The sequence below is a fragment of the Clupea harengus genome, chromosome 6, assembly GCF_900700415.2.
Source record: "Clupea harengus chromosome 6, Ch_v2.0.2, whole genome shotgun sequence".
Taxonomy (NCBI): domain Eukaryota; kingdom Metazoa; phylum Chordata; class Actinopteri; order Clupeiformes; family Clupeidae; genus Clupea; species Clupea harengus.
The window spans coordinates 10,787,637-10,812,355 of NC_045157.1; the positions used below are offsets into that span (position 1 = coordinate 10,787,637).

The 24,719-nt window shown below is 46.8% G+C and overlaps 1 protein-coding gene and 1 long non-coding RNA gene across 2 annotated transcripts; both read right to left on the minus strand.

Annotated features, from left to right (window-relative positions):
• Window positions 1–10,300: 10,300 nt before the first annotated feature.
• Window positions 10,301–11,200, minus strand: LOC122132959. The gene is made up of 2 exons (XR_006152456.1): window positions 10,949–11,200; window positions 10,301–10,770 (listed from the first exon to the last, which is right to left on the minus strand). It is a non-coding gene; the product is annotated as an uncharacterized LOC122132959 (long non-coding RNA).
• Window positions 11,201–11,578: 378 nt separating this feature from the next.
• rapgef2b (Rap guanine nucleotide exchange factor 2b) lies at window positions 11,579–24,718 on the minus strand (the record flags this gene model as incomplete). The annotated part of the gene is given in 20 exon segments (XM_042707971.1): window positions 11,579–11,761; window positions 11,763–12,033; window positions 12,228–12,420; window positions 14,059–14,208; window positions 15,262–15,294; window positions 15,297–15,425; window positions 15,791–16,014; window positions 17,452–17,475; window positions 18,112–18,235; window positions 18,588–18,799; window positions 19,211–19,630; window positions 19,974–20,214; window positions 21,283–21,440; window positions 21,798–22,074; window positions 22,177–22,285; window positions 23,168–23,250; window positions 23,253–23,370; window positions 23,481–23,588; window positions 24,110–24,274; window positions 24,644–24,718. Coding segments are annotated over 20 exon segments (3,297 nt in total), but the record flags the coding sequence as incomplete, so codon positions are not given.
• Between the last annotated feature and the right edge of the window lies 1 nt (window position 24,719).

The window sequence follows — 24,719 nt, forward strand, 5'->3', positions numbered from 1 at the left end:
CCATTTCTCTGAGTGTTTCATATGGCGGCAGTCATGCTGGGGTGTGCAGGTCTATCAGGGTAGGTTATCAACACGCACCTACCGCTTGAGAAGATGGCCCCCTTAAACGCCTGAGGTTAGTCATCAGAGGGCCATTCACACACACACACAGCTGAATTACTCTTCACTGCACACCACGGCGGCCCCTCTATTACACTGAATCTCACACACACAGTGATGGTGATGTTCAATCACTCTCATATCTGTGTGTGTGTCCTGTGTGTGTGTGTGTGTGTGTGTGTGTGTCCTGTGCACAAGAGAGAGGCTTAGACCCACTGCCTTTACTGCCTACGTGTGTTAGAGTGTGTGTGTGTGTGTGCGTGTGTGCGTAACTGCCTTTACTGCCTACGTGTGTTAGAGTGTGTGAGTGTGTGTGTGTGCGTGTGTGTGTCATTGCCTTTACTGCCCGTGTGTTCGAGAGGTTGTGTGAGTGAGTGTGAGTGTGTGTGTGTGTGTGTGTCATTGCCTTTACTGCCTTTGTGTGTTAGAGTGTGTGAGTGTGTGCGTGTGTGTGTCATTGCCTTTACTGCCCATGTGTGCTAGAGGTTGTGTAAGTGTGTGTGTGTGTGTGTGTGTGTGTGTGTGTGTGTGTCATTGCCTTTACTGCCTTTGTGTCCTTCATGGTAAATGGGCTTTCCTTCTCCACGGAGTCTTCAGCAGCACCACAGACCAACAGACTCCGTCACAAGAGAAGAGCTTGTTACCAGGTTTTCACTTTGTTACGACTGTTTCTCTTGACACCTCCATAAGGAAGAGCAATGAAAGCATAGCTGGTGTGTGTGTGTGTGTGTGTGTGTGTGTGTCCTGTGTGTATACCTATATGGTTTAGCCTGAGATGGTTTAGACGTCCAGAAGAAAGACAATCCTATAGATCTGTGAAGCCAGTCTAGTTTCCCTGATTCCACTGAACCCATCAGATGATCTCTCTCTGTTCAACCACTCTCTTTCTCTCTCCCTCTCATTCTCTCTCTACATCTATCTGTCTCTACATCTCTCTTTCTCCCTCTGTCTCTCTCTCTCTATTCCATCTCTCCCGTGTTCCCCTCCTCCCTCCATCGTGCTTTTGCGTTGATCAGCCACAGTGCAAAGATTCAAAGATTCAAAGATGTATCGTAATCAAGATTATCTAAATCGTTCCTTCGAATCTTTAAACCTTTTTACCCTTTAAACACCCAATACCAGAGGACAGAAAATGTTGAGAAAGATAACAAAATGATCAAACGTGAGACTAAATTGTAGCACACTATCTATATACAACACAGCTACATTAATTATCAGTGTTTAACTTTGATGTTCTGTACAAACATAACTCAACCATCAACCACACACACACACAGAAACACTGACACGCACCCTTACACACACACACACACACACACACACATAAATACACACACGCACACACACACACACAAATAGTTTAATTAATTTAAACACACAAATAGTTGAATTTGCCTAGAGAGTACCAGAAGCAGTGTTTCCACTATCAGGCCAAATGCAGGCCAGCCAAGGTCAGTTGCGTTTCCACTGTCACATCTGGGCTTGATTGTGCCTCATTGGTGTAAGTGGCCAGGGGCTCCTGCCGAAAGCCGATTACCCTTGGGCCACCGACGGTGTCCGTCTTCCAAAATGATGTCATTGTTTACAACCGCATTGAGGAAAGATGGGGAGAATATTAGAGAGGTATTACAGAACATCATAGGATTACATTACATACATTACTACATAAATCATATAGTATTACTATAGTCTTTGTAAGGGTAGCTATAATATGTCAAGTGATGAGGTTACTTTAGATATTTTGAAACTGTATTTAGTATGTAGTCTGTAAAACAGGTCAAAGCTGTTATTGTTGTTTTTATTGACAATAATGTTTAACAGCTGTGGGCTGATGTCACCGGGTCTTTTGGGTCCAAATAACAAAGATAAATTATAGTTTCGGCACATACAATTCACAAATTCAAGCTCTCACCTCAACTGAAAAAACCCCACAAAAGGCCTTCTCAGTGTTGTCCGCTACTCTGTGGTAGATGAAGACCTGCTCCAATCAAATTGCATGATTGTTTTCATTACCTCCAGGAAATACACCACAGTTCCAGTTTTGGTATCACTGATGAATTTTTTCTCACATTTTATTCTTATATTTTATTTTATTATTTTATTCTCACCTCTTATAATCCACCGTCTCATGATAATGTACAAAACAAGCACATTCAAATTACACATTGTAGAATCCACAAAAAGTGAATATGCTCGAAACGAAAATGAACATACCTGGCCGACTGCACAAAACCAAGAGGGAATGAGTACAACCCAGACAGGGAGACAGCCAATCAGGGCCAGAGTCTGAGGGGGTCTGGATGGCTCCATCTCAGTCTTCCCCAACAAATACAAAACTGCCTAGAAAGCATCTTGAAATCATCTAGAATGTTCTCTTCAGTCAGTCCATGATAGCGAGCAGCAGAGACATGTGTTCATTTGTTCAGTGGACACACACCAGGGACACCCTTTCAGATCCAGTAAAATTCAGAGCGTGGATGAAGACAAACAGACAGACACACAAATTTTGACTTTAATCTCAAGTTAGTTCTGACCTTTGTTTCTCAAAAATTCTGATTTTGTTCTCAGAAATATTCTTTACTAGCCTGGATACCAGATCGAACTTAGCCCCGCCCACAACATTTGAAGTCGGGAAGTTCGGTCTGGCATTACTCCATTGGGGAGAAATTATCTCCGGACAGAAATTGCCGGACCAATCAAATTGTCAAGGCGGGCTTTATACGATGATGGACAGATGATCAACAGTAACGTAATCAAGCACTTCACCAACACACGGGTTGAATTCGTTTTCAACAAACATGGCTGCCGCTGGAGAGCTGAAATGTATAGATTCGCGTCTATTTAGACATTGACAGTGCATTCATTTTGAAAGAGGAACAAAGAAACGCGATCAAGGCATTTGTCAATCGAAAAGATGTTTTTGCCTTCCTTCCTACGGGATCCGGTAAAAGTTTAATTTATCAGCTGGCCCTGGTCACATACTACGTTGTTCTGATTGGTTGTAGGTAACCAATTGAGCGAAGAGGCATTTTTTCTCCTGGTTCGGTTGAAACACGCCCCATAATCACAGCCCAATGGAGCGATATCAGACTCATATTCTGACTAGAATTATGAGTATGACATCGTCAGGCTAATTCTTTACCCCACCCCCTACACTTCTGTAGGAATAAATACTAGAAGAAGATCAAATCTCCAGAAGGCCAATGAATTCACTCTTAAAAAAACTTCAAACCTTTAGGCAGAGCAGCCTTACGTTTCACGTAATACTGGCTGAGAAAATGCAACATCTAAAGGTGTCTGAGCATAACATACAACGTAATGTAGTTTGTTAAAACAATTAAACACAAACATATCTAAAATTACATAGAACACTTCTTTGTGTGTGTGTGTGTGTGTGTACCCAATAGTGGAGACACGGCTGTTGTGTGGTCCCATTTACTCTCACTGTGTGAAGACTGAAGGCACAGGGTGTTTATTCTGATAAAACAACAGTGTCACACTTTGCCCATGCTGCGTATTCATCAGAGAAGAATAGGCTTGTCCCTGCAGGGTGTGTATGTGTGTGTGTTTGTGTGTGTGTCTGTGTGAGAGAGAGAGAGAGAGAATTAAATATAATTCAACTCAATATCATTTGTGTGCTGCTGTGCATAATGAGGCCTATCTCACGGTCTCATTGTGAACCAGGCTGGCTCTCCTTGGGATTGATTGGATCCAGGAGGAAAAGCACAGAGAGCAACTCTATTGAGACTAACTCCATTCAAATAGCAAGGACACCTTGTGCTCAGGGGGAGGTGTGTGTGGTGTGTGTGTGTATCTTTTCTTTCTTAGCCAGGCTGGCCTAGGAAACCTTCAGCCCACTGGAGGTCACAGACATGGGAAATCAAGTTTGGTGAGCTTTGAAAGGTTACAGGGTGACCCTAGCTTGAAAAAACAAGAAAGAAAATGCAGAGAAGAATTAATTATCATATCTGTCGTGGCAGGTGATGCCGTGTGGATTATAATATAAGATTATAAAACCTGAAGATATGTGTTTGTGTGATTGTAGCTTTTAGCTATAATTTCCTGGTCCTGTGGCGAATGATTAATATGAGTGTCTACCATTAAATCTAACATACACACTGTGATTGGCCTACACACAGAAAAAAGCATACCATTCAATGCATACCGCTCATAATGTCTCTGTATCTTACTTACATTCACCCAATATAGTATCAACAGATACACACCCTCTCTCTCTTTTTCTGCTTTTCATGCACAGTCACCCAGTCTGGAACCTTAGGCACCAAAGGAAGTTACATCAATGATTGCAATGTAGCGCAGCATGAAGCAGAGTGGGTCACTTGGTTTTCAATAGAACAGACACAGACACAGACACACACACACACACACACACACACACACACACACACACACACACACACACACACACACAATCAATCACCCTTGACCTGAACATAGTTTCAGTAAGACTGCCATAAACATGTTAAACTTTATTATAAATGTAAAACACAAATTTTTAATGAAAACATTTAAGTGCAGATCACCCAATAAGTCTACCGTGGCTACAGTAGTGTCATTAGGCACATTTCACACTGCCTGCGTTGCGTGATGACTGTGTTGCGGTACTGCGGTGTCGCAGTTGCATGTTTTTATTAACGTGGCCAACGTTTCTGCTGTGGCGCTGCTGCTGCCGCCAGCCCTATCTTTCTGCACTGAGTTTGCCTTTGATAATGGAGGACATTACACAATCAGTTTGGTGATCAGTCAGTTGGACAGGGAGAGAGTGAGAGAGAGAGAGATAGAGCGCAACGGGATACTACCAACTTATGATATAATGTAATTATAACCTACATTGGATTACTATATAGTACACGTCACCTCCACTTTCCCCTTTCATAACATGCAATTTCTAAAAGTTATATATAAATTATATATATTAAATATAATATTGCACATGCAATGCAGGCAGTATGAAATGGGGCTTTTATTATTAGTATGTGACAAACTTTCACTTTTTACATAAATGTACTGATTTGTCTTTGGGTCTATGGTACATCCTCTTAATGAATAAGACCTACACTGAGTGACAACGCATGGGATGAATACTGTTAGAGTTACACTTTTACAGGTGTTGCAGATGATCCTCTTACCTGAGGAGAGGATACAGAGAGATGTGTTTCACTGCTGCAGGCCCCATGAAACTGGCAAAACACACACACACACACCATCTGTTTTGCTAATAATTGCCTGAAACACCACTTAGATACTCACACAAACATTAAATCGGACCCTCTAGGCACAAAGACACACACATTTCTTGAATATCCCTAAAGACAAACACACACACATTTCTTGAATGTCCCCAAAGACAAACACACTGTTAGCAGCTCTGAGGTCCTTGAAGACAATCAGAGCAAACAATAACACCTGTACATTCATGCACACACAATACCGATGTGCAAACACACAGACACACACACACACACACACACACCTGGTTCCAGGTGCCTGTGTCCAAAAAACAATCCCTTGAGTCTAATTAAAGTGGAGCTGAAATGGACACACACTCACAGGGATCCCTCAGGAGCAGAGCAACATTCATAGCAGCGTTAAAAACACACACACACACACACCCACCAGTGGCCTTCACAACACCTGCCTTTTCCACTTCGAAGTGCTTCAGAAGGCAAGCTTCAGCAACTGATAAACACGCCTACAAAGAACAACCAGAGTTTAAAAAAACCTGCTTCTTAAAAAACACAGAAGATTCAATAAAACCAGACATCAGGATAGCTTCATCAGATTACGAACAAGCCTACCAGAGGTTTCATTAGACCAGGGGCCTGTACTATGCAGCAGAAGTTTGAGATCAGAGAGATAACTTCCTGGGTTTTCAGTGTCACGATGGTGGTTCACTTTTTACCAGGAAGATCCTTTAGATGTCAGTGCGTGGATAGTGATGGGGTCTCTTAGGAAGGCTCCCAAGCCAGGATTGCAGCTGAAAGAATGACCCTAATATTGATTTAAAAGCCATACGTAAGAACATATCTAAGTAACCCATTAATTTAATGGAATACACAATTGTGATTATAGCCAGATCTACTTGTGACTTGATGATGGCGCAGTGATATTGATAAGCCTATTAACTTAATCATTCACACAATCGGCATTTTTTGGTCAGCTTTCCTTCCTGGCTTCGACTGCAGCAACTGTGTTGCTTTTAGCCTATATTATAGATTTAAATTCCTCATATTTGTTAAGGATTATGGTTTGTCCTTCTTCATTAGTGGCTCTTGACCTTGAGACTGAGAAGAGGCAGGGAAGGGCTGAGTTTACTAGACTGTTCTTTACTAGACTGAGAGTTTGGCTGTTCTTTACTAGACTGATAGTCAACAATTCATTTTTCAAATTTCTCGCAGGCACATAGTTTTCATTTAGCAGCTGATATGTCATGCTGAAACACCTCTTGTTTCGTTACTAATAGGGTACATAATTAGACGCATCTCCTCCCATCTCTTTGCGACGAACACCCACTTTTCCTTATACACTCCCAGCAGCGGTAATCTAAAGTGCGCCACCTTTGATAAATACGGTTTTAGGTTTTTACCCGCTATTTTACGCCTGAAACAGGCACAATCCTTAGTAAATGAGGCCCTGAGAGTCTAGCTGTTCTATACTAGACTGAGAGTTTGGCTGTTCTTTAATAGACTGAGAGTCTGGCTGTTCTTCTTGTCTGGTAAACTCTTACTCTCTTGATCCCAAACAGTTGACTCTACGTCAGCATCAACCTTGTGAAGTTTAGGATGATTTTAAACAGAATAGGGCATGTTGAGCTATTTTCAACCCATGAAATGCTGATTTCTATACAAATTAAAATTGTCAATATTGACACCAGTATTGGTGTGTTCTATCACAGTTCAGTCATATTTAGTCAGCTTTTATATATATATATATATATATATATATATATATATATATATATATATATATATATATAAACACATTTTGGGAGCCTTTACACTTTAATGTGTTGATAACCACCGTTGTGACAATGCCTGCATCATCCATTTAGACACAGACCTACCAGAAATAAGGCAATCTTCATCACTGCTGCCTTCAGCTTCCCTCTGCTGAGTTGTGTTTTCATTTGCGTAGAGGAGGACATGAGCCAGGGGAGACGGTTGTCTTTTTTATTTGTTCTGACATACACTTGCCAGTTAAAAAAAGTACGAGAGTTACACATTTCAAGTTACTTCCATGTCTTATCTTGTGCAAACACTAGATGGTGCCGGACGTCGATCGACGAGACAGTATTCAAAAGGGGAAAGAAGATCTGAAGAGAGAATAAGTGCATTTTTTTTAAACCTAGGACTCGTTTCCGTTCGTTGTATTTATTCATCCTCCAGCTTCATATAAACTGGACGTTGAGGCATAAACATAGTACAATTTCTACAATTCAACAAAAATATAACCAATATGTACAATTATTGTATTAAAAATACCAAAAAAAGAAAAAGAAAAAAAAAAGAAAAAAAAGAAAAAAAAAGAAAAAATAACAACCAATACATACTCCACCAATTGTCTTTTTAAAAGACGTACAGGTAAAAGTAGTAAGGAGGAGAATGAGAGGATTTTCACCAGCTAAATGTACATTTCTCACTTGACATCACACATCAAACAAAGTAGCAGAGCTACCTACTACAATTACTCTTATGCTTGTACATTTTTGTGCAACATTGTGTGTGTTTGTTTGTTGTGTTTGTTGTGTTTTTGTAGTTGTCTTCTTGGCTGAGGACTGTGAGCCATAGGGTCTGCATCCTGCAGCCTTCACATCGAACAAAGACAAGAATCAAACCAGAAACAAAACCACACAGGAAGTGATGTCACAGAGATTCAGTGGAGAACACTGTAACTACATGGTTTTCTAACTCAGTTCACAAAAGTCTGATTCTTTTTTTTTTCTACAGGCTGATCAATGTGATCAGCGTAACATAGTGACAAAAGAAGAGGAGGCTTGGAAAATGACCCACTAGCTCACCCAGACAGGGGGCGGGCCCCTCGCTGCCCAGGAGACAGCCAATCAGGGCCAGAGTCTGAAGGGGTCTGGATGGCTCCATCTCAGTCTTCCCCAACCTTCTCAACATGAATAAAAACAAACCAACAAATACAAAACTGTCTAGAAAGCATCTTGAAATCATCTAGAATGTTCTCTTCAGTCAGTCCATGATAGCGAGCAGCAGAGAGATATGTAAATTTGTTCAGTGAACACACACCAGTGACACCCTTTCAGATCCAGTAAAATTCAGTGCGTGGATGAAGACAGACACACACACACACACCTACACACAAACACACACACATACATACACAGCTGTCTGCTTCAGATCAACATGGGGCCTCACCAACCCTCCTGTATGACTCCATCTTTGAACTGGTGAGGAGATTATAAACCCTACACGTGATAAAGAAGTGTGTGATGTTCACACACCTGACGGAAGTGGACCCCATAGATGCCCTCATGTCCTGCACCTCTGACCCAGGCCATGAGCAGCATCAGCAGCTGGGGCCCTCACAGAGCTACATCCTCTGAACCAGGCCTGGGCTAAACACTGCCTACTCCCGCTCCACATCCTGCTATCTCGGCAGTTAGCCCATTGGTCAATTAGCTCCGACTCCCACTCCTGCTATGCCTGCAGTTAACCCGTTAGCCAGTTGGCTCCCCTTCCTGCTCTCCCTGCAGTTAGCCTGTTTGCTCCCACTTCCCCTCCTTCTATCCCTGTTAGCCAGATACTTCCCCCTCCTGCAATCCCAGTTTAGCCGGTCAGCCAGTTAGCTCTTACTCCCCACTGGCCCTGCAGGTAGCACTTTAGCCAGTTAGCTCTTACTCCCACTCCTGCCCGCCCGCCCTGCAGTTAGCCTGTTAGCCAGTTAGCTCTTAATCCCACTCCTGCTGGCCTTGCAGTTAGCCAGTGAGCTCTTACTCTCACTCCTGCTGGCCCTGCAGTTAGCCTGTTAGCCAGTGAGCTCTTACTCCCACTCCTGCTGGCCCTGCAGTTAGCCACTTAGCTCTTACGCCCAATCCTGCGGGCTCTGCAGTTAGCCTGTTCACTCTTACTCCCCATTCTACCGGCCCTGCAGTTAGCCTGTTAGCCACTTAGCTCTAAGACCCACTGCTACTGCCTTAGCAGTTAGCCCGTTTGCTCGTATTCCCACTACTGCTGGCTTGGCAGTTAGACTGTTCGCCAGATATCTGAGGGTTTTCTGCGCATCAGGCACCGTTTGTTATGTGACACTGGACATGGCAGTCCAGTCTTGTCTGCCCTTCCACTGACAGGTATTGTGTTTAGTGGTAAATTAGACAGCGTGTGTGAGGATGGAAAGGAACTAGATAGGTCAACATGCTGCCAGCAGAGGCACTTCCAAACATTACTAGGCAGTAGGAGAGGGATATGTGCTGTTTGTGTAAGTCCCCCCTCAACCCTAAACCCAGAGTAAGTGCATTATCAGGGACACTGAACCACTGAGCTTCAATGATAAGTGTAGTCAGGTATCAAAAGTGGCCATGTTTCATTGGTTTTCTCCTGTAAGATCCAAACTGATGTTGAATATTACCATAACGACCAGCTGTTCCACAGACTGGCCGTTACCTTAGAAATGATGCAGGTCGGTGGTTGGAGAGGGCGACATTCTGACGGCCCAAATTCCCTCTTACTGCCCCCTGAACCCCTGGCCCATACTGCTCCTGGAGGAGGGAGGCTCAGCTCCAACCCCTACCCCACCATGGGCTGCTGCTTCAGGGACAGCCCCATAGAGCCCTAGCCAGGGCCTGGAGAGGGTCGAGGCCCAGTCCCTGCCTGTAACACTGCACTCTCTCAACAGATGAGCAACACACTAGCAGAGGGGGTGTGGCTGGTGGTGGTGCTGACCACGATTATGATGATGATGATGGTGATGGTGATGATGATGATGATGATGAAGGGTCGGATCCATAGAATGTGGGTGGGGAGGTCTCACATCCCCTGTCCAGCAGCTACTGCCCCTCCCACCACACAAAGAGGATGGGCTGGAGTCTCGGTGTGTTTGTGTTTTGTTCGCATTTTCAGTGATGTTTGTTTTCAGATGTTTGATTTCAAAAAGTGCAGATGACAAAAACTCAGGAGTGGGAGTGGCCTCAGGAATGCTGTTGTCCAGGCAACAGAAGTTCGCAGTTTTCTTCAATTTTATTATTCAAACATGAATGTCGCACCGCGCTCTCTGTGTGTGTGTGTGTGTGTGTGTGTGTGTGTGTGTGTGTGTGTGTGTGTGTTTGTGTGCATGTGTTTATGTCTAAGTGAAACTGTTTCTTAAGTCTTTTAAGTCATATATTCCAAAGTGCCAGGCATTGTGTTTCGAGTTTCCTGTCTCTTCTCTAAGTAACTCCTGCTCCTGCTGCTCCTTCACAGTACGTTGCATGCTGGGGTGACTGGTCTCCCATGATGCTTTAAGGCAGAGAAGAGAGATGAATCCACCAATCAGGCGTCGGGCGAGCAGGCAGGCAGGCAGGCAGGCAGCACCGGTGGGCGTCTGTCGGTGTGTCTGTCTGCTGAAGCCCGCGGGCTACGTGTCAGAACAGCCCTGACACACACACACACACTCACTCACTCACTCACACAGCAGACACCTGCTCATCCTCTGCAAGACAAAAGAGGGAAGGGATGATCAGTAAAGACACACACACATACAAACACACGCCCACGCCCACGATTCAAAGATATTAATACATACACAAACATAAACATAAAAAACACAAACATAAACATAAACACACACGCACACACAAATACCACTACTGGGACATGTGCGTTCTTACCCTCCTCTTCCTCTTCCTCCTCCTCGTTTTCCTCTCCTCCTTCCTGTGAGTGTGTGTGTTGCGTGTGTGTCTCGGTCGAGGCAGCAAGGGCCTGCTGGGAGTCGGGGGACTGTGTGACGAGCCTGGAGCGCTGCAGTGCAGTGGTGTAGTCCGGCGGCCGTCCCCGCGTGTGTGTGTGTCTGCGTCTGCGTGCTGCCCTCCGTCACTGCGTCTGAGATGGTCAGTGCCGTGTACCCCGGGGCGTCGGAGGGGGGTCACGGTAACGCCCCTCCTTCCGCGCTGCCGGGTGGACACAGTCGTCAGTTACCACATCACTTGTCAATCAGCACATCACTTGTCAATCAGCAAATCACTTGTCAATCAGCTGTCACTCAACACGCTATACCCCTCACTGCTAGATATTTACCTATAACTCTAAAGCTTTATTTTTTTGCATCAGAGTAAAAAAGGTACTCATATTTAGCTAGCCAACTGTTACAATATTAAAATACACCAACAAACAAATACATAATGTTAAATAAGCTAATTATTTATATGCAGGGAGCAGTATTCATTATTCAGGTCACGCCTCACAGCCCCTGCCACAGCATAACAGCAACAGAGGTAGCTGCTGGTTGCTAATGGCAACACTTACTGATGACCCCTTGGCGTTGCCGGCGGTGATGGAGAGGGCCGTCGGCTGGCCTGCTTGGACTCCTCGGAGCCGGTGGAGGTGATGCTGCTGGTCTCAGGGTCGGCACTGACGTCTTTGCCGCCGCGCCGCTTGATTGTGCCCGTGTCGCCCTCCGACTCCTCCCCCAGCACGCACCACTGAGGATGAGGAGGAGCAGGCCGACGCCCAGCTGCCACGACCCGCCCACAGCCCTCCCCCCTCTGCCAGCGCCTCCCAGCTCCGCCCCTGTTGCATGGTCTGGATGTTGTCATGGGAACCGCTGGAGCAGGAGGTCCAGCTGCCCCGCCCACTGTCGGCGGCGTCCAATGAGACGCGGTCGCCCTGGTCCTGCGTGAGCTCCTCAGAGCTGGGGGAGGAGAGAACGGTGGCCCCCGTGTACAGCGCACGGCAGTCCTGCATGGACGAGTACGACCTGCACGCACATACACACACACACACACACACACACACACACACACACACACACAGACACACACACAGACACACAAGTTAATGCATTGTACGTGTGAAGCTGCAGTTCTTCTACTCCAAGCTGTACTGGTTGACAGGTTAGTGTGTGTGTGTGTGTGTGTGTGTGTGTGTGTGTGTGTGTGTGTGTTGTCTTACCCCAAGCTGTACTGGTCTGGGTCGGTGGTGGCCCTGCGCTCCAGGCGAGGCCCAATGTGTGCGTCGGGGCCTGCGTGTCGGAGGCGGCGGTCGTCGTGGGGCATGTCCAGAGATGATGTGCTCACCAGACTGGACCGGGACGAGATCTCACTGTGGCCTGAGTCCGACATGTTGTCCCCCGCCCGCCCATAACCTGGGAAACCACACACACATGGGTAAGGTCATGAACACACGTACAAAGGCAAGACTTACAAGTACACCCTTAAATAAACACACACCCACACCCACACCCACACACCCACACCCACACCCACACCCACACCCACACCCACACACACACACACACACACACACACACACACACACACACACACACACACCTTGCTCCCCTGATCAATTAGCCATTGCATGTCAATCTCTGAATAGATTTTTCTCTTTAAATACACCACCACTAAAAACTGTGCCGTACTAGCAGGCAGCAGAGACGAGCACAGGCTGGACTGGAGCCCCTCACTAAGAGAGCAGCAGGGACGACACCCTGACAACCACAGAGGACCTGCATCTGCTGCCAACACAGCCAGCCAACAGGAAGGGCCCATTCAAAGTGGGCCAAGTCTCTTGTAAAGGCCTGCTCTAAAGGCCTGCTATCTGGAGATGAAACACAACCCACAACCCCCACCCACCCACACAGACACACACAGACACATATGGGCACACATACACACACACAGAGGCACACAGAGAGACAGTAGCATCGCTGAAGCAGCTTGGGTCAGTGGTATGCCTATGGAGCCATCTACATCACCACCACAGTACAGTACAGCACTGGCTCCACTAGAGGGCTCTAGCGCGTCAGTTTCATCCCCAACCACCAGCACTAACACTAACAGGCCACAGGGACCCATGGACACACACATCGCTATGGCTACCGCCCAGGAGGCGAGTGATGCTACTCCATAGAGAGTGCCATCCCCACTAACACAACAGTGAGACGTCTGCTTATCCTGTGCCTTTGTCCAAACACTGGGAGGAGCAGGTCGATTAGCTTTAGATGACACCGATGAGATGAAGCTTGTGCAAAGGGAGCATGCCGAGGGGTTAAAGCTGCAAAATGGCTGGTCTACGTGGCTCTATGTTGCACAGCGGTGGAACCATGGTTACCTGCGGTGGCCTTGTTCGAGCGCCCGCTGTGAGCGTTCTGGGCTGCTGAGTGTGTGTGTGTGTGTGTGTGTGTGTGTGTGTGAGTGAAGAAGAGAAGAGGAAGAAAGCCAGAGATGTGAGAAGGCAGGACACAGTGATTTCCCCTTCATACAGTATGATCTGTATGGAGTTACATGCTGAGGTAAAGTGAGGAAGTTAGCAGGCAGGGCAGAGCTCCTCAGTCAGGAAGTGCTGCTTACTCATCAGGGGCGGAGACTGGGAAAGAACCACGACAAAGACAGCTACGGCTAAGGATGTGTATTTCAGAATTTAGGAGACTGACAGATACTCTGCTACACCACCAGGGGGCAGGATTAATTTACAAGTGTAGCAGTTCCCCAAGCAGTGTGTCTTCATCTACCACCACCAGATGGCAGCACAATGAGAATACTGTAGGATGCACAGGCATACGAGTAGATGCATTGTGCATGTCTGTTTAAATGAGGCATGTATTTTACATACATTTATGGTTTCATGGGTTTGAGTGTGTTGAGTTGATGTGTTAGAGAAAGAGAGACTGAAAAAAGAGAGTGTGTGTCTGTCTGTGTCAGGGTGAGGGTGAGCGTGTTTGTACTTGTGTGTGTGTGTGTGTCTGTCTGTCTGTGTAAGTGTGTGTCTGAGCACCCCTCACCTTTCTTGGGTGAGCTGTGTGGTGAGGTTGGGGGAGAGGACATCTGGGACGAGGCGTTGGATATGGTGTCCTCTGCGTGTTTGCGATGTCTGTCGGGTGCCTCCTCTGATAGGGACAGAATCTTCTTCAGGGACTGGGGAGAACTCGTGCCTATGGACGGAAACACCATCATGTTATCATCATATCTTCAAAAACATTAGTCACTATATCCTACTGGACACCATATAGAACCAACTTCTCTCCACTATATCCTACTGGACACCATATACAGCCCACTTCTCTCCACTATATCCTACTGGACACCATATACAGCCCACTTCTCTCCACTATATCCTACTGGACACCATATACAGCCCAGTTCTCTTCAGAGAGAGACCGGAGCACTGACAGTGGAATGACAGCATCAGCCCCTTACTCTAGGACCTCTCCTCTGCATACCACACTACAAGCACACAACACACTTAACACTACACTACACTACTCAACACATTAGCCATCAAAGCACACACCACACTACTCAACACATTAGCCATCACAGCACACTCTACACTACTCAACACATTAGCCATCACAGCACACTACTCTACACTACACTACACAACAAATTAGCCATCACAGCACACAACACACTCAAGGGTTCAATGCCTTCACAGAAAACACAGGGAGACAGGACTTAACCATTAAAACTGAACAAAACCGAAAGGGATTGCTGATGATCCTCCATCAGCAATCCCTTTCGGTTTTGTTCAGTTTTGATAGTTAAGTCCTGTCTCCCTGTGGTTTCTGTGAAGAGAAGAAGCTGGAGAAGGCCATACTTCACACACACACACACACACACACACACACACACACACACACACACAGAGAGGGGTCCGTCAGGTGCCAGACCATCATAGCATCTTAGTTATTGCCCTATTTTCCATCATTTTGAGTTATGTTTAGCCAGCTGGGAGAGTAGCTGGCACGTAACAATAGCCAATCAGACATGAGCAGAGCTGTGAGTGGCATCTGTTTTCATACTCTCTGTTTGCATACTCTCTGTTTACATACTCTCTGTTTGCATACACTCCATTTGCATACTCTCCATTTGCATACTCTCTATACTATACCGTCTTCATCATCATGAGCATAGTGTGAGTGGCATCTGTTTTCATACTCTCTGTTTGCATACTCTATGTTTTCATACTCATGAGCGTGTCTTACCGAAGGGGGGCAGGTCCTTTGGGCACCTTCTTGCGTGGGGTAGAGGGCGGCGGGCACCTGGAGGGCCTGGTTGGCCTTGAGCTGCTGCTGCCGCTGGTGGGTGGCGGCACGGGACACCACCGGCGACGTGTCTGGTCTCTTCTTCTCTCCTGCACTCTTCGGCACTGTTGCCACGGACACCACAGGACAACAGGGAGAGCCAGTCAGAGGGTATGATCAGAAGTGTGGCAGCAGTGTGTGTGTGTGTGTGTGTGTGTGTGTGTGTGTGTGTGTATGTATCTGTGCGTGTGTGTGTGTGTGTGTGTGTATATCTGTGTGTATCTGTATCTAGGTGTACTGATGATGGCCTCATTCTACAGTGAGTATCTGTAGGCTCTACCAGTTGGACTCCAGTATGAGTGAGTGAAATAATGTGTGTGTGTGTGATACACTAATGTGTGTTAATGCTGCAGTGATTCTGCAGTCTCTTCTAGTTGTGTGTGTGTGTGTGTGTGTGTGTTGTGTGTGTGTGTGAGAGATTCACACTCACATGTGTTCACGCTGGGTTCACACTGCATTGAGAGAGTCTGGAGACTCTCTTCGTTGGTCTCCAGGGAGAGGTTAGACAGGTACTGCTTGACCTTGCGGGCCATCTGGGCGTCCTCATACAGCTTCTTGGCGTTGAGGAACGAGCTCCGCCGCACGCGCTTCTTATGGCCGCCGGTCTGGGTCACATCCAGAACCGCCGCATTGGCACTGCCCTGGCTTAGAGAACTAAACACACAGACACACACACACACACACACACACACACACACACACACACAGACAGGGAGACATAGACACGCAGGGACATACAGGCATAAAGATGCAGACAGACACACAAACATACAGACACACAAACAAACATACAGAAGACGGGGACAGATACACAAATAGAAGTAGACAGATGCACAATGTTGTGCGCACACACACAGACACACACATACACACAGAAGAGAATAACACACAGACACACACACACACAGAGAATAAAGAGTGAGTGTTTCCCTGTTAAAGCTGAGTGGTGTGGGTGGTATGTCTAAGCCTGCTGGGGGAGGCTGGCAATGGGGGGGGCAGGACATGCATCCAGACACATTCCACACAGTTCTACAACATTCCATGCATTCCATTTCATATGCCAGCCAATAAGGTGGGAGGGTGTGGTGGCGTAGGGACAGGTTTGGGGGCGGGGTGGGGGCGGTGTACCTCTCACAGTCTCTATGGTCAGGAAGCAGTCTCTATGGTCAGGCAACAGTCTCTATGGTCAGGCAGTAGTCTTTATGGGGGGTACCTGCTTCAGACAACAGTCTCTATGGTCAGGAAGCAGTCTCTATGGTCAGACAGCAATCTCTATGGTCAGACAGCAATCTCTACGGTCAGACAGCAGTCTCTACGGTCAAAGAGCAGTCTCTATGGTCAGACAGCAGTCACTACGGTCAGACAGCAATCTCTACGGTCAAATAGCGGTCTCTATGGTCAGACAGCTGTATTAGGGGAATCTCAGCAGGATCTGCAGGGTGAGAGACTTATCTGCTCAAATTACTCTCACCTGACGATTCTGCCAGTTTCAAACACTACAGAAGCTTCATATGAACAAACTATTTAATTTATAATTTTTCAGGTGTTAACATATTGCAACTGCAAACCACTGCAAATTCAACATTAAACACATCTCAAGAATCAGATCAAGTAAACAATAAAAATAGAAAATAATAAAAAAATTACAAACAAACACAAGCATGCCAGTCTGGTGAGTAACATAAAGCTGAAGGGATACATGTTACAACAATCACTTTTGCTAATTTGATTGCTCAAACAGAGATGAGATGTCAATCAGTGGGAGTTGGGATGGCAGGATAAGTAAATGTGGAGGATTAGTCCAGGCATAGTCGTGCATATGGTGTGTGTGTGTTTATGTGTTTGTGTGTGTGTGTGTGTGTGTTTGTGTGTGTGTGTTTGTGTGTGTGTTTGTGAGATCACTCAGTGACCTTTAATAGCAAAAGTGATGGCCGTCTCACTTCCACTCAGATGTGGCAGTGTGAGAGCGAGGGAGAAAAAGGAGAGGTGGTGGAGGAGAGAAAGAAAAGGAGGCAAGGAGCTGGAGGAGAGATGCGCACGCGAACGGGCAGGCGAGCGAGAGGAACGCAGGTCAAAGGTCACCGCACTTACCCTAAACTCCGCCACTTCTTCTTCCTGTGGAGGGGGTTCGGGGAGGGGGCATGGACGGTAAAGCGTGGGGGAGGGGTGGACGGACAGAAGGAGAGAGGGAGAGAAAGAGACAGAGAACGAGAGAAAGAAAAAGAGAGACAAGCTTAGATGGGAAGAGCACCAAAGAGAAGAACCCAGAGGCCTGACAGACAGGAGAAGATTTTGTCAACTGGAACACAGCATGTACTCAACAGATACAACACACACACACACACCAGACGTACACACACATCAGACAGACAGACACACACACACTAGTACTCCACTATTACAGAAGTGTGGGTATCAGTACAGAGGGAAGAAGACTGAAGATGTGAGGAGGGATGTGACCACAACATCATCACACACATCGCTATGGCAACACCGAAAGCTAGCCTGCACAGCACAGTTGGACCTGGAAGAGGTGAAGGTAGTAATCTCTCTCTTTCTCACACACACACACATACACATTCATAGCCACCACCATACCATACACAGAGACCAGTGAGTCATTCTCAGGGCGATTCGTGAGTCTTTCCTGTAGCTGTGAATGAACCATTGCAGCCGTGACATGTGAGCCGTTCTGCCCAGGGGTAGGGTGGATCATTTGGGGCTGTTTGGGAGCCTTCTGGGCAGACGTACCTGGTGCGGAACATGAGGGCGGGGTCCATGTTGACTGCAGCCATACGCCCCACGTGACGGATCTCCTTGGCCATCATCCTTAGCTTCTCAAAGTTCACTAGACCATCCACCTTTGAGTCGTTACCTACGGGGAGAAGAGAAAAAAAGGATCAAGTTCAGAGACTCATCCATCATTAGCACCTCTATGTGTGTATGTGTGGATATGCATGTGTGTGAGAGTGTAAGTGTGTGTGTGTGTATGTGTGTGTGTGTGTGTATATGTGTATATATGTGTGGATATGCATGTGTGTGAGTGTGAGTGTAAGTGTGTGTGTGTGTGTGTGTGTGTGTGTGTGTGTGTGTGTGTACCTGGCTGTGAGAGTGTAAGGTGTGTGTGTGTGTGTGTGTGTGTGTGTGTGTGTGTGTGAGAGTGTAATGTGTGTGTTTGTGAGTGTGTGTGTATTTGTGAGTGTGTGTGTTGCCGTTTGTGTATTTACCCTCATGCAGGAAGGTAAGGTCCTTCTTGATGACGGGGAAGAGCGGGATGATTGGCGGCTGGAGGTTCTGGTTGTTGAGGACGTTGCGGTACTTGGCCATGTTCCTGGAGGGGTCGAACAAGTCCTGTAGGTCGCTGAAGAGCTTCTCATACTTACTGGGCAGCTTCTCCCAAGTGCCCCGCAGCCGAGACACCGGTGCTAGGTTCAACCCACTGACACACACAAACAAATAAACAAACAAACAAACAAACAAACAAACGAGTCAACCTGTTAGATTCAGCAGGCAGCACTGTGGATGTTCAGCTGCTCAGGATGTTCAGCTCATCCACAGTTTGGATATGTGAGGAGATCAGCTCTTCTCAGGCAAAACTAGAAGTACTTCAACATTTCAACCAATGGGCAGCAAACTCTTAATTATTCTTCGAATAAGTACTATCAAGAACTATATAAGAACTATTACTACGACTTTGTTTTGTCTTGTTAATTAAAGTGTGATGAGATGAGATACAGTCAGAGTGTCAGAGTGTCTGCTCTCTCTCTCTCTCCCTCTTTTCCTCATTCTTCCTCTCTTCCTCTCTTTTCCTCTCTCTCCCTCTCTTCTGCCCTGCCTCTGTGCTGCTCACCTGATAATGGCGAACATGGAGTTGAAGTTCTTGCACTCGCGGCAGTGCAGCGCGATCTTGACGAAGTGCTTGACGATCTTCATGCGCTTGAGCTGGTTGGGCTCCCTCACCACCTCGGAGGCCACCCAGAAGGTCTCGCGGTTGATGGCCTCCTCGAAGCGCTTGAGGCTGGACGTGGGGACTTCGGTCTTGGACGCGGCGGCGGCGGCAGCCAGAGCGGCGGAGCGCAGCTTGAAGAGGTCGTCGATGTACTCGGTGGGCTCGATGGCGGAGAAGAGCACGAAGGCACGCATGGACAGCTGGGTGGCCACCTCCACCGTGCTCAGCTGCAGCAGGCTGATGTGGCTCTCCCTCAGCAGCTCCTGGGCATCCTCGTCTGAGCACAGCGTCTCCGTCTCCATGTTACTCTTCAGGTAGTACCTGCAAACAAGGACATTGGGTTAGGAGAGATCACACACACACACACACACACACACACACACACACACACACACACACACACACACACACACACACACACACACACACACACACACACACACACACACACACTGTCTGTATCCATGTTACTCTTCAGTTGTACATGATGAGATGGATTAGGAAGGATACACACACACATACACACACACACACACATAAACACACACAAACAAACACACTCCATGTTACTCTTCAGGTAGTACCTGCACAAGAGGAGGTTTGTGACTGAACAGGTGAGTGTAAGTAAGTGGACAGCATCCCCAGGTGTGTGTGTGTCTGTTACCTGCCACTGAGCTGTATCCTGTCTGCCAGTTTGGAGAGCTGCTCTGGGAGGCGTCTCTGCTTGATCACGCCCTCCGGGGTGACGGACACCTCACACAGCGAATAGGCGTCTGGCGCGGCGGTGAGGGCAAACTCACGGATGGCCTGAGCCACCACCTCCTTGGCCGTGGTGTCCTTGCTGATCATGATGTAGCGGCTCTGCTGGTCCGCCTTAAACACACGTAGCACTTGGTCCGACATGTCTGCAGGACACACACACACGCACACACACAAACAAACACAAACACACTTAGAGAAAATAGAGGAACTGGCGCAAGCAGGAAAGAGCTTCAGTAGAGAGATGTCAGCCACCTGGTGAATTCTGGGTAAATGCAGGCTACAGACCCTCCATGCTTATGTGATGTGTTCCCTGAAACACTAAGTTTAAAGCCTTACATTCAGCCACAAGGCCCGGTTCAAACTGTAGAAACCTACACAGACTTGTAGTTACACAGAATGCACCAGTTAGCAGACCTTCAGAGATCATTTCAGTAATTTGTTTGTTTTTATTTCTGTCTGAATCATTCCATCTTTATTCATTGTGATTGAAATATACTGCATTGGCAAACTAATAGGACATATCAGACATATAAAATTAATAAAAACAATCATCGAATCATCAACTTTGTCATATTCTGGATCAATCTGGATTTCTGAAAACATAGACACCCCATCACCATTAAGATCCAACATAACCAATCAGGCATCCCTCTGACAGATTTAGGTCCAGGCCAGCTTTCAAATCCCTCAATCACAAATACAAAATCAGCCCAGTTGATTAAGGGCAGAAACACGAAAGCCAACACCACAGGAGAGAGACCAGCGTGAGTGGTCAGGGGGAGGTGGGGGAGAGAGACCAGCGCCAGTGGTCAGGGTGAGGTGGGGGGGGTACTCACTTGCTGGAGGAGGCTCTGGAATAGGGATGTTGAGGGAGAATGTGAGTATGTTGCAGATAACTATACTGATATACCTAGACAACAAACTGTTCTGACACCCTATGATTAGGACACCAAACAGGCCCCAAACTTATTGGACTTTGACTGAGTATTGGGTACCTCTAGTCTGAGGAACCCATTTTTGGACCAGGAACTTCTAGTCTGGGTTAAGCAGCCTTTATCTCGAACCCCCCTGACCCCTGCTCTGAGTCATTCACCCCTGACCCCTGCTGTGAGTCATTCACCCCTGACCCCTGCTCTGAGTCATTCACCCCTGACCCCTGACCCCTACTCTGAGTCATCCACTCCTGCTGCTTGTCTCAGTGCGTCCCTCACCTGGCTGGTTGTTGAAGTCGAGGATGCGGTGGTGGGACTGCAGCAGGTCAGGGTTGCTGGAGGACAGGTTCCCGCTGACGGGCAGCGCTGGGGCGATCTGCTTGGACTGTTTCAGGCCTACGATACTGTCATCCTGAGACTGGCCCACACCAACATCACTGCACAGCAAATCAGAACCATCAGACAGTTCCGTTAGATATTTTTTAAACTTTCTTCAACAACATGCCCACATCACTGCACACCGGGTCAGAACCTAATCGTCAGACAGAATCAGCTTTGGCATACAACATATTTAATATATATAATACTACATAAGAAATCTATTTTAAAACAATGATCTTTCTTCATCAACAGTCATATTAGCACAATATACAGTAAATTCTGTCACAAAATAAAGCATTTATCAGAATGCATGGTGTACGGGGCTAAAACAATGACCAGACTAGTCTGAGATGATACATGGGAAAGACTAAAGGATACTAGTCTGGGGTAAGAGTAAAGGAGTCTGGACTGACTTGTAGGGTTTGGGGGGTAGGATGCTGGTGAGCGTTTTGTCGAAGATCTTCTTGAGCTTGTTGCGTCCGCCCACTGTGTTGGCCTTGCCCTTCTTGCTGACTTTCTCCAGGCCCATCACCTGCTCCACGTCCACCGCCAGGTCTGGGATGGAGTACCGGCTCGCCTTCTTCATGTCGCCGATTTTGGGGATGTGCGGCGCACCGTTCTTGCGGTCCGGCTCGTCCTCCCCGTCATGCTCGTGCTCCTGATCGGGTCGAGCCAGCAGCTCTTTGAACACTAAAAGAAATCACACAACAAGCAAACAACAAAAACACCAGTGTTAAGTAGTGTTAATAAGAACAAAAGGTAATACTGGACTTTAAATCAGCGATCACTCACCTAGCAGGTTGGTTTTCACAGTTATGGAAAGGTGAGTGTTGTTCCGTAGGATCTCATTGGCTTTGGAGAGCTGGACATTCTCAAAGTTCTGTCCGTTTACCTCCAGAATCTTGCCCAAGAGAGACACAGGGAGACAGATCAGTAACCAAGGCAATAGAAATCAAGTTAACCCCATTTATTTTACAGCAATGCTCCAGACACTTTGCACCTACAGGTCAAAAAGGATCCACAACAAGGTCAGTTGTTCTACATACAGGGTATGCCCAAACACACACACGCAGACACACACACTCCTGGGTCCATTCTTGTTAACTGAGAATTCTCTGGAAGTCCTGTTTCATACAGAACAAAGCTTCCTTTGTAGAAATGGGAAGTGGTATCCATTTACACACACTCATAACACAGACACAAATGGTCTATCTTTTATAGTGATGAACACAGGTAAATATATACCACTGTTCAATGCCTGAATGAAGATAGCCCTCCAAAGACAGTAAGTGGCCTCATCTCAACCCAAACCCTCTGTGTAATGCTCATAACCTGCTCTCCCAAGATACCCCAGCAGGGAGATAAACACCACCCCTCTGTACTGCTCATAAACCCTTCTACAGTCTCCCATTGTCATGAGACACCCTTCCCTACCACTGAGACACACACAGCCCATCTGTAACATTTATAAACTCTTCTACAGTCTCCCATGGTCATGTGACACCCTTCCCTACCACTGACTTCCGTTTATTCATTCGATTTCTCATCAATTCATGTAGCGATCCATATATCTGACATCTGATTATCTCTGGCCTATCTCTATTTGCAGTGGTCTTTTAATCACCAATGTTATTCCTGCACGGTGTTATAACTGCACGGTGTTACAACTGTATGGTGTTATAACTGCACGGTGTTATAACTGCACAGTGTTATAACTGCACGGTGTTATAACTGCACGGTGTTAAAACTGCACGGTGTTAAAACTGCACGGTGTTATTCCTACCTGGTCTCCTCTCTTAAGGCCGGCCTCTGCAGCTTTGCTGCCGGGCTCCACGCTGTCGATGAAGATGCGGAAGCCCTTCTCCGCCCCCCCAGCAGTGTGAAGGCCAGGGGGGCTTCCCGTGACGGCTTGGTGAGGGTCACCACCCGCAGCTTGGCTTTGGCAGCACAGGCGATGTTTAACAGTCGTAAGTGCCCGCACATTTTCTGTTTCGGGCAGAGAGCAAGGTGTTGTTGTCATAAGACACCAAAAAACAAACGTATCAATAAATATATATGGAGAAACTGAGAAGTAAAGAGCTTGAAAGATGGCAAACCTCTCTTTCCAGATTGTTCTCGAACTCCTCTAGAAATCGGGTCATGGCGAGGTCGCCCTCAAAGTCATTGAAATGATTGTTTACCCACAGCAAGACTACCCGTGTAACCTGAGAGGAAGAGAGGAAAGCAGATGATGAGTCAAATGTACTTCATGTAAACAACAGGGACCTCTCCTATTCCAGAATTTGGGCACAGAATCAAGGCCAACAAGCAGGAAACTACTTTAAGGGCCCTAGTTTCATTGATGGGCAACTGGCAATGAACGCGCTGCAAGTCCGCCACGTATGAACTAAAGCTAATTTAATAACTTGGCAAAATCATTTTGCTAATTTAATACCATGAGCAAGACCCTAAGCATTAACATGGGTGGGTCGGCGCAATACTCCCTCACACCACACAATAGCTTTAGCTCATCACGATGCTCGATTCTTTGCTTGTTGCCTGTCAATGAAATTAGGACTGGCAGCTTCTATCGATTATTATTCTACAGACTGAGCTCTTGATGAAGCAGCCCACTGGCAACTCCATCTGATTTGACCCCATGACCCCAGTTCAGTGAAGCTCTGGTTCAGAACTGGCACATGTTCTCAGTGACAGGCTTAACATGAAGACAAGGACGGACGCCTACCTTGTCCCTGAGGCTTGGGTCGTGGAACCATTCCAGAAGCTTCTCTCCCACCACCATGGGGCTGGACAGGAAGGTCCTGTAGGTGAGCAGGAAGTCCTCGATGTAGGTGGGGTCCACTACTGAGTGCTCCTCAACCAAGTGCATGGTCAGACGCTCAGTCGTGCCCTGAGACAGGTGAGACACAGTTGAGAAGCAGGTGAGACACAGGAGACAAACAGGTGAGGCAAGGACAGGTGAGATATGGGCATCTAATACATTGACGGGTGTCATTTCAGTAACTCTGCTTTAACAAGTGAGCCATTCAGAGACTCCTTGAACAGGATGATTCGCAGGACTCGAGATAAATACAATTCAAGATAACTGATGGTATCAATAATGTCAACTTTGATTAAGAGAGGCCAAATGTCATTTGCATTGACATAATTAAAGAGGGGTTCAGAAAAGTGAGGGCATCAGGTGTTTGCTACGTGTGGTGCAGCATTCCTCTGTGATTCTTCTGTGTATGTGCATGCTGTGCGCTCAGGTGTGTCGCACCTTGATGACGATATGTCCTTTCCTGGTTCCAGTGCGGTCCAGCTCCCGGTGCTCCTTCACCATGACGATCTCACCC